The sequence below is a fragment of the Propithecus coquereli genome, unplaced genomic scaffold, assembly GCF_000956105.1.
Source record: "Propithecus coquereli isolate 6110/MARCELLA unplaced genomic scaffold, Pcoq_1.0 Scaffold14, whole genome shotgun sequence".
NCBI classification, from domain to species: Eukaryota; Metazoa; Chordata; class Mammalia; order Primates; family Indriidae; genus Propithecus; species Propithecus coquereli.
The window spans coordinates 6,125,878-6,136,706 of record NW_012138302.1 but is presented as its reverse complement, the minus strand read 5'-3'; the positions used below and the strand labels follow the sequence as shown (position 1 = coordinate 6,136,706).

General features: G+C 34.7%; 1 protein-coding gene across 1 annotated transcript in view; it reads right to left on the bottom strand.

Moving 5' to 3' along the window:
• The window catches only part of DOCK7 (dedicator of cytokinesis 7), a 229,483-nt gene that overhangs the window by 209,754 nt on the left and 8,900 nt on the right, over positions 1-10,829 (bottom strand). The window contains exon 2 of the mRNA XM_012639329.1: positions 2,472-2,577. Coding sequence (XP_012494783.1) covers positions 2,472-2,577 — 106 coding nt within the window. The remainder of the gene's footprint in view (positions 1-2,471; positions 2,578-10,829) is intronic.

The following is a 10,829-nucleotide window of genomic DNA, read 5'->3' as shown; positions in this document are numbered from 1 at the left end:
GCTCATTCCTTAAAATTATCAAGTCCATCTGTTTTTTTAACTTTTTAAGAATGGCCACTCTAACTGGAGTAAGATGGTATCTCATTGTGGTGTTAATTTGAATTCCCCTGATGATTAGTGACATTGAGCATTTTTTGATGTTTTTTGGCCATTCGTATATCTTCTTTTGAAAAATGCTTGTTACGTCATTTGCCCACTTTTTAATGGGTTGTTTTCTTCTTTCTGAGTTGTCTGAGTTCCTTGTAGATTCTGGGTATTAGTCCTTTGTCAGACACATAGTTTCTGAATATGTTCTCTCATTCTATAGGTTGTCTATTTATTCTTTTGATTATTTCTTTTGCTATTCACAGCTTTTTAGTTTAATTCAATCCCATTTGTCTTTTTTTGTTTTTATTACATTTGCTTTTGGGGTCTTAGTAATAAACTCTTTGCCTAGGCCTAGACAGAAGAGTTTTTCCTAGATTTTCTTCTAGGATTTTTATTGTTTCAGGCCTTAAAATCTTTGATCGAACTTGAGTTACTTTTTTCATATGGTGAGAGATAGGGGTCTAGTTTCATTCTTCTGCATATGGCTCTCAATTTTCCCAGCATCATTTATTGCACAGTGTTTCCTTTCCCCAGTGTATATTAATATTTTTGTCTGCTTTGCAAAGATCAGTTGGTTATAGATAGATATAGGGTTTTATTTCTGGGTTCTCTACTCTGTTCCATTGATCTATGTGTCTACTTTTATGCCAATACCATGTTATTATGGTTACTATAATCATGTAGTATAATTTGAAGTCAGGTAATGTGATGCCTCCAGTTTTGTTTTTGTTTCTTTTTTTTTTTTTTTTTTTGCTTAGTATTGCTTGGCTATTCAGGATCTTTTCTGGTTTCATATGAATTTTAGAATTGTTTCTTTCTAATTCTGTGAAAAATGACTTAGGTATTTTGATAGGAATTGCACTGAATCTACAGATTTCTTTGGGCAGCGTGGTCATTTCAACAATATTGATTCTTTCAAGAATCTTGTCATTTGTAGTTCTCCTTGTAGACATCTTTCACCTCCTTGGTTAAATTTATTCCTAGGTATTTTATTCATTTTGCAGCTATCGTAAATAGGACTGAGTTCTTGATCTGGTTCTCAGCTTGGTCTTTTTTTAGTGTATAGAAATGCTATTGATTTTTATACATTTCATTTTATAACCTGAGACTTTGCTGAATTCATTTACTAAATCTCCTCTTTTGAAGGAGTCCTTAGAGTTTTCTAGGTGTAAGATCCTATCATCAGCAAACAGAGATGATTTGACTTCCTCTTTTCCAATTTGGATACCCTTTATTTCTTTCTCTTGCTTGACTACTCTGGCTAGGACTTTCAGTTGACCAGAAGTGGTGAAAGTAGGCATCCTTGTTTTGTTCCAGTTCTCAGGGGGAATGCTTTTAACTTTTTCCCATTCAGTATGAAGTTGGCTGTGGTTTTGTCATATATGGCTTTTATTATTTTGAGGTACATCCATTCTATGACAAGTTTTTTGAGGATTTTTATCATGAAGGGATGTTGGATTTTATCAAATGCTTTTTTTATCAATGCTTTTCTCACATCTACTGAGATGATCATATGGTATTTGTTTTTAATTCAGTTTATGTGGTTAATCATATTTATTGACTTGCATATGCTGAAGCATCCTTGCATCGCTGGAATAAAATCCACTTGATCACGTGAATTATCCTTTTGATGTGCTGTTGGTTTTGGTATGCTAGTATTTTGTTGAGGATTTTTGCATCTATGTCCATTAGAGATAACTGGTCTGTAGTTTTCTTTTTTTGCTGCATCCTTTCCTGGCTTTGGTATCAGAGTGATATTGGCTTCATAGAATGAGTTAGGGAGGATACCGTCCTTCTCAATCTTCTGGAACAGTTCAGTAGGATTGGCACCAGTTCTTCTTTATGTCTGGTAGAATTCAGCTGTGAATCCATCCTGGTCCTGAGCTTTTGTATATGTTGAGAGATTTTTTTATTACTGATCCAATCTACTCATTATTGGTCTATTTTGGAGTTCTATTTCTTCCTGGTTCAATCTCGGGAGGTTGTATGCTTTCAGGAATTTATCCATTTCCTCTAGGTTTCTAGTTTGTGAGCATAGAGTTATTCATAATAGTCTCTGATGACCTTTTTTATTTCTGTAGTATCAGTTATAATGTTTCCTTTTTCATTTCTGAATTGTGTGTACTTGGATCTTCTCTCTTCTCTTCTTGGTGAGTCTAGCTAGTGGTTTATCACTTTTGTTTATCTTTTTGAAGGGAAACCAACACTTCTATAACATCCTCTAACACCCTTTACCAATTCAGATTTCAAGAGTGAGGTAGCAACAGGTAAAGTTGAGACTAGGGATAGAACTCAATCTATTAGCTCTTATCTTTCCACTATTTTTTCATGACCTAGTCAGTAATTCACCAATAACATACTATATTTTGAAATACGCTACTTACTGTGGTGTGATGGGATATATTGCCAACAATGTTGAGGTTTTTGAGCAGTTGGGGAGAACCACTATATTGTCCAGAGATCTGCTTCCTAACTTCAGCTGCCACAGTTCTATAACAAAGAAAGCAAATATATTATATACATATTTTTTTAAAAACCTAGTTTAAAATGGAGGGAAGCTAAGTATATTAAAGATTCATTTAAAGAACAACAAAATCTCAGTATATCAGTAAGGCTATAAATTCATAATATATTTCAGGAAATACTTTTCTAGCTTATAATTACATTAGAATTTCTTTATAATGCTCACGTAGAGTACAACAGTGACAACTAACTTACATGAGATGGTTTTTTCATATGGCACTTTAGGAAACATACTTTGGCCTATGATAAAGCTGGAAGGTCTAAAAACTTGGATATAGCTGGAAGCTACACAAAGAAAAATAAATTAAAATGCATTATATATACTTTAAGGATATAAAGTTAATTCTAAAATATTTTATAAACAAATCAACATATGATAAGAAGTAAGAAGAAAAAACTCTGGAGTGTTTTCAAGCTAATGGTTTAATTGAGAACCCTGAACATATTGGTCTCCATTAGAATTTCCAGGTGAGTTTCAAAATAATCCCATTTTCCAAATATTATCCAGATTTGGGATGTAATCATTTTCCCTACTTCTTCTCTTCAATAACTTCTTCCTTCTTTCATATTCAACCATTCCACACAAATTTATTGAGCATTGTTATGAGCCAACTACACAATTAGAAATTTTTTATCCAAAAACAAAAGAGTTATTCTTTAAGGCTAAAGATAGTGAATTAGCTCAATTTTTTTTATAGGTGATTTGAGGTACTTTAGATCATATTTGTGTTTTAAGAGGCCAACTCGTTATTCATAACTTCCAAAACTTGGAAGCAATCAAGCTGTTCTTCAATGGATGAACATAACTGAGGTTCATCCACACAATCAAATATTATTTAGTGGTAAAAAGAAATGAGCTATAAGCCATGAAAAGACATAGAGGAAACTTAAAAGAATATTGCTAAGGTAAAGAAGCCAATCTGAAAAAGCTACATACTCTATGATTCCAAATATATGACATTCTGGAAAAGGCAAAACTATGGAAGACAGTAAAAGTCCAGTGGTTGCCAGTGGCTGGGGGTAGGGGTGGGAGGAAAGAGGAGGAATCAGTAAGTAGAACACAGGGGATGTTTAGGGCAATGAAACTATTCTGTATGATACCATAATGGTAGATACATGTCATTATATATTTGTCAAAACCCACAGAATGTACAACACAAAAAGTGAACCTTAATGTAATCTACTGACTTTAGTTAATAACAATGTACATCAATATTGGCTCATTAATTATAATAAATGTACCACACTAATGCACGATGTTAACAGGGGAAAACTGGGGGGAGAGGTACGTATGGGAACACTCCATACTTTCCACTCATTTTTCTGTAAACCTAAAACTGCTCCCCAAAAAAGTCTACTAATTTAAAAAAATTGTTAACTCTGAATAGACAAGGAAGGAAGAGAAGAGTATCAAGAGAACAACTAGAGGTTAGAGTTGAAAGGTGGAGAGGGAATGAAATCTTTGAGGAGAACAGATTGAGGAGAGGGTAAAAGGCAAATTCTGTAAAGCCTCTAAGTGAAAAGAAAGGAACATTCACTTCAGTTTTTAGGACTTCATTAGGCCTTTTAATGAAGCCTATACAATGTAAGTATTCATTATTATGTTTAGTTTAACGTCCTTACATTTCCTGATCCTTTCATCAAAACTGAGATGAGAATATGAAAATGTTTTTAAAAAGAGAGAGAAACACAGAACAAATACTTTGTCTATCTACCTCAGTATACTCAACTCAGTCTACCAATCTCAGCACTACCTCAGTGTTTCTGAGGCTAAAGCATGAGTAACCCGAATCATAAACGACTGTATTTCATCAAATTCAAGATGTGATTAACTGTTAAGAAGTAGCATTACTCTATGCATAGCTAAGAAAGAAAAACCCTACAATTAACCATCACACCAACAATTAATTGATTATTTCAGAAGATGTTAAAATGTGAAACTTAAATGAAATATGGTTATTTTGAAAAGAGGCATTTTTGTTTAATAACAGATATAAAAATTGCAATCTCCATGTTATAAATATCTACATTCTACATGACAGAATTTCCAAAAAAAGGAATATCAGTATTAATTTGAAAATAAAGTGTGATAATGCAACAAGAACCATTTCCAAAATGAGCTATAATAGCAACAAAAATATCTGCAACCCAGACAAGGGATGTATTTATACTAAGACCTTCTAAAAAGATTTCATAGAATGGTAGTGAGAAAATCTTACCAAATAAAAAATAGTATCTCTTAACCATCCATGATCCAAAGTATGCAAGAAAAAAATATGACAAATAAATACATGCCCTGATGTCAGTTAAAATCCTTTATCATAGATTACTTTTTCCAATAACAATTTTTCTTACTCCTAGGAATAGCTGATAGAGTAAAGGAAAACAAGAAAGTGGTCTTTTTACCTATATAATAATAAGCTATTAATATTAACTGCAAAGAGGAAAGAAGAATAAGTCAAAAACTTATGTTCCTAAATCATAAATATGAAAATGTCTTCTTCCCCTCCCAAGGAAACATGATTCAATATTTGACCTATTTATTTCTTTATCAATTCTTCTCCATTTCTACCTCACTATGTTAACAAGCATTATAATTTTCACAAAAGAAAACATCTGCTCAGGCCATCCACCATAGGGTACTAGAAACAACCAGCAAAGGACCCGTATTCTAAGGGAAAATCACGTTGCTTTTAACTTTCCTCTAACCCACTCCTACTTTCAGATGCCCTATCTAGATAGATCTCCAGAATGACGCAAGGATGATAAGCCCAGTCTAGGCCTGCCTCTCTCATCTCTAGTCATTCTTCATGGGACCAGAAGTAAAGTCTGAGTAAAGATGAGTAAGGAGAGTTCAGACCAAACTCTCCTTATAAAAGAGTTGAATTGAGTTACTGCCATAAAGTCACAAAAAATAGCTGCAATGTAATATGTCAAATAAAAGAACAAGAGTTCTTAGAACTGACATTACTTATATCTTAAGTCATCAGGGAAGAAGTAAAGGGTATCCCAGCAAAAAAAGGCAAAAAAAAAAGGGATAAGAACACTGATATTCCAATACTGTGACAAGTCCGAGACTGGTGACTGATGGATTGCATCAGAGTTCTACCATTGTGTATAGTTGGTATTAAAGATAAAGAAGGAACTTCTCTGGGCTTGGACCTAGCTTCTGGCAACTTGGCTAAAATACACCAAGGAGGTCCGAATCATCAGTAAATATAGGACCCGCTATGGTGCCTCCATTAGGAAAAGGTGAAGAAAATTGACATCAGCCAGCATGGCAAGTACACTTGCTCCTTCTGTGGCAAAACCATTAGAAGAGGGAAGCTGTGGACATATGGCACTGTGGGTCCTGCATGAAAACAGTAGCTGGTGGTACCTGGACCTACAACACCACTTCCAGTGTCCATCAGAACACTGAAGGAATTCAAAGTCCAGTAAAATCTCCACCTTTTCAGACATCATTATCCTTTAATAAATGGGTTAATTTGTGTAACAGAAAGAGAGAGAGAGACAGAGAGAGAGGGGGAAGGAAGGAGGGAGGGAAGAAGGGAGGGAAGAGGGAAGGGAGTGAGGAAGGAAACAAAACGAAGGAAGAAAGGAAATGAAAGAAGGGAAAAGAAGAAGGCCAGGCCACTGGCTCATGCCTGTAATCCCAGCACCTTGGGAGGCCGAGGCTGGAGGACTGCTTGAGGCCAGGAGTTCGAGACCAGCCTGAGCAACACAACAAGACCCCATCTGTACAAAACTTTAAAAATTTTCCACACATGGTGGCACATGCAGGTAGTTCCAGCTACTTGGAAGACTGAGGCAAGAGGATTGCTTGAGTCCAGGAGTTGGAGGTTACAGTGAGCTATGATCGCACCACTGCACTCCAGTCTAGGTGACAGAGCGGGACCATGTCTCAAAAAAATAATAATAAGGAAAACAATAGATTAAAGAAAAACAACACTACATCACCTACTAAGTTTAGTGCCAAAAATGTTTAACCTGAATTGAATCAAACCTTTACATCCAACTTCCAGTTAGCAGGAAATACAGAGGACAGTGTAACAAGTTAATACCACAAGGAAGCAATCAGACAAAACTAGAAGGCAGGTCATTCTATATGTTAAGTCTCTACAACAGGTCAATGTGATGGATAAATAAAGAAATAAGGGCAGTGGGCTAAGTTTTAGCATTAAAAAAGCCTTAAGACTAAAAGACAAAGTCTGTTGAAGAGAGGGGAGAAAACAGACTAAGATATAATCAAATGCAATGTATAGTTATTACTGGATCTTGATTTGAACAAAGCAGCTATAAAATATATTTTTGCTGTGATCTACAGCATTTTGATATATCTCAGTTTCATCAACTAAAACATGGTGATAACATTGTTCTCTACTTCATGGAACATATTAAAATATAACTACAGAAAAAAACATTCAAAAATTTAGCATTTATGCATATTAACACTGACCTGAAATTGGCAATTAAAAACAGAGAAAAAAAACTCTACTATAGAAAGGTAAAGGTAATCCTCCCAAAAGGAGATAAATTTATCTTAAATCCCATCCTACTTCATAAAAATAAAGCCACAATCTTCTTACCCACAAATGTACAAACTATATCCAGGTATAAATTGCATATAATTAGTTACTAAATCCTGTTTATTCTAATTCTTAAATACTTCTCAAATCTTTGCACCCTCCTTCCCTTTCCTATAGCATCTGCCTACAAAAGCATCATACTTAATAGTGAAATTTTGAATGCTTTCCTCCTTAGATCAGGAGGTCTGTTCTCACCACTTGTATTCAACATTGTACTGGAGGTTTTAACCAGTGCAATAGGAAAAAGAAAAAAAGAAAAGAAATTAAAAGCATTTAGATTGGAAAGAAAGAAATACAATCATCTTTACTCACAAACAAAATTATTCTGTATACAGAAAATTCTAAGGAACCCACAAAAAACTGCTAGAAAAACGAGTTCAGTAAGACCAAAGGATATATAAGTTCATTATTCAAAAATCAACTGTGTTTCTGTATACTAGCAATGAACAAGTCGAAATTAATTGAATTCCATTCATAACATCAAAAACAGTAAGACATTTAGAAATAAATTTAACAAGAGAAGTATAAGACCTGTACACTGAAAGACTTCAAAACATTGCTAAGAGAAATTAAATAAGATCTAAATAAATGAAGAGACACTCCATTTCACGGATTGGAAGATTCGATATTGTTCAGAGGGCAATTCTCACCAAATTGATCTACAGATTTGATGCAACGTCTATCAAAATCCCAAAAGGATTTTTGCAGAAACTAGCAAACTTTACATTGATATCGATCCTAAAATGTATATGGAAATGTAAAACTCCAGAATAGCCAAAACAATTTTGAAAAGGAAGCAAAAGGTTGGAGGACTTCCACTTAATGAATTTCAAGATTTTCATTAAAGCAAAGGTAATCAGAACAGTGTGGTAATGGTGTAAGAACAGACATAACAGATCAATGAAACAGAACCAAGAGTCAAGAAATAAACTCTGATATTTATGGTCAATAGATTTTTGACAATGATGCCAGGCAATTTGATTGGACAAAGATAATCTTGTCAACAGAGTGTTTCAACAATTGAATATCCACATGCAAAGATAGATTTAGATTTAGACCTATATCTCAAACCATGCACAAAAATTAATGCAAAATGGATCATAAACTTAAATGCAAGAACTAAAACTATAAAATTTTTATAAAATCTTCATGACCCTGGACTAGGTAAAGAGTCACAGCTACAACACCAAAATCATGATGCATAAAATAAAAATATTGATGAACTACACTTCATCAAAATTAAAAAACTTTGTGCGTCAAAAGTCACCACTAAGAAAATGAAAAGCCAAGCCAGACACAAAGAAAATATTTGTAAATCATATTTCTAATAAAGGACTTACATCCAGAACATATAAAGAACTCTTACAACTCAAAAATAAGATAAATTATCTCATTTAAAAATGAGCAAAAGATTTGGATATTTCACCAAAGAACATACGTGAATGGCTAATAAGCACATGAAAAATATCACTAGTCATTAGGGAAATGCAAATCAAAACCAGTATGAAATACCAACTCACACTCACTAGAATGTCTATAATCAAAAAAAGGACAATAATAAGTGTTAGCAAGGATGTGGAGAAATTAGAACCCTCATACACTGTTGGTGGGAATGTAAAATGGTGCCGTCACTGTGGAACAGCTTGGTAGTTCCTCAAAAAGCTAAACATAAAATTACTATATGACCCAGCAATTCCACTCCTAGATATGTATATACCCCCAAGAATTGAAAACAAGCATTCAAATAAAAGCTTGTATGTGAAGGTTCGTATTAGTACTATTCACAATTGTCAAAAGGTAGAAACAATCTAAATGTCCATCAATTGATGAGTGGATAAACAAAATGTGCTACATACAATAGAATATTATTCAGTCATAAAAAGGAGTGAAGTACTGATATATTCTAAAATATGGACGAATCATGAAAATATATACTAACTGAAAAAGCCAGACACAAAAAGCCACATATTGTATAACTCCATTTATGTGAAATGTTCAGAAAAGGCAATAATATAGAGAGACGGACAGATGGAAAGTAGATTAGTGGTTACCTAGGGCTTGGGGTAAAAATAGAGAATGACTGTAAACTGGCACAAGGGATTTTGGGGGATGATGGAAATTGTGAATTGTGGATGATGGTTTCATAACAAGAAATATGCCAAAAATCATTTAATTGCACACTGAAAATGAATGAGTTTTATGGTATGTAAAGTACACCTCAATATACTTTTATTTTTTAAAGAGCCTGGCTATGGTTGGAACTGCTCTGTGAAGATAAGGGGAGGAAAAACAGTTTATTTGAGAAAGAACGATGATGACAGGAAAAGAGGAGAGCTGCAGTGGAGTTACTGAGAAAGTTTTGCACCCTGAGACCCCAAACCACAATCACTGTATCTTAGGCAAGGATTACGAAAATCATTAAATGGTTGATATGACCGAAGGAGTTAGTTCAGTTTTTTGGTGTCACAGGGTGAATCAGGAACAGCTCGTGATGATGCAAGAGTACAGAAAGGATAAGAAAGCCAAAAAACAAAAATAAAAACCAAGAAGACATCCCTGGGAGGGCTATGAGTGGGCACTAAGGTCTGATCTAAATTTGAAAAAGTTAAGGGACAGAGAAGCCACAGCTAGCTAGCATCAAGTTACACTGGTTTTCTTTGTATTTCACCAGTTCCATTTAAATTGCAGGTAGAATAGCTGGCTATACTGCCATATATTTAAATAATTATAGCAATGTGCAACAACCTAAATGACTATTTTAAAGACATCAGTTGTTGTTTTGGTGTAACCAGCACTCTTATTCTCCTTCTTTAGGTTAAAAACTCCTTCTTTTGGTAAGAAACTTATTCCTTGAAATTTCAGTGGGGCTAACACCATCACATCTCTCCCCCAAGCCATAGAGAAGGGCATGTGAGCCAGGACTGGCTAGACTCTCCCATGTCCCTGAACACAGTAATTTTTTCAAGGAAGGACATGTGACTGAAGCCAGACCAATAATTGAGTCCCTGGATCTTTTCTGGCAGAGCTAAACTGGTAGAATTTGAGACTGGGGCTGTCAAATCACATTGTAACCATTTTGTGAAAAATCTATCCAAGACATGAAGATAAGAGGCCTGCTGACGTCATCTGTATTCCTGGACCTGATGTACTCAGTTACAAGAGTCAATACTTTTGTGTGTGTGCAAATTAATCAGATTTGGTTTTTTGTCACTTAATGAAAACAATCCCCTATGTAAAAAGTCACTGGGAAAAGCAGTGAGACACCCAGAGTGGTTGCCAAAGGGATCCAAATGATGAATGACAAAGTAACGGAGAAAGAATTGAACTAAAGAGATTGAATTGACTGGAATGCAGGAAAAAGCAGGCAGATAAATTCCCTCTTTTTCCAGACTCCCATCAACTGATCTGAGGGACTACTGCTCCATCCAGAGATGTCCTATGTGGCCAAGCAAGCATACCTGCCAAACAATCTCTCTCCAATTCTTTGTGAAGCAGTGGCCAGAGAGATAACGTATCACCTTATATTGTTTCCTATCTTTCTCTGGCTCATTTTCCTTTTCCCTCATTCCTGATGCCCAGGGATTGTGCTCCCCAAATAAAGCATCAATTTTTTTTTTTTTTTTTTTTTTT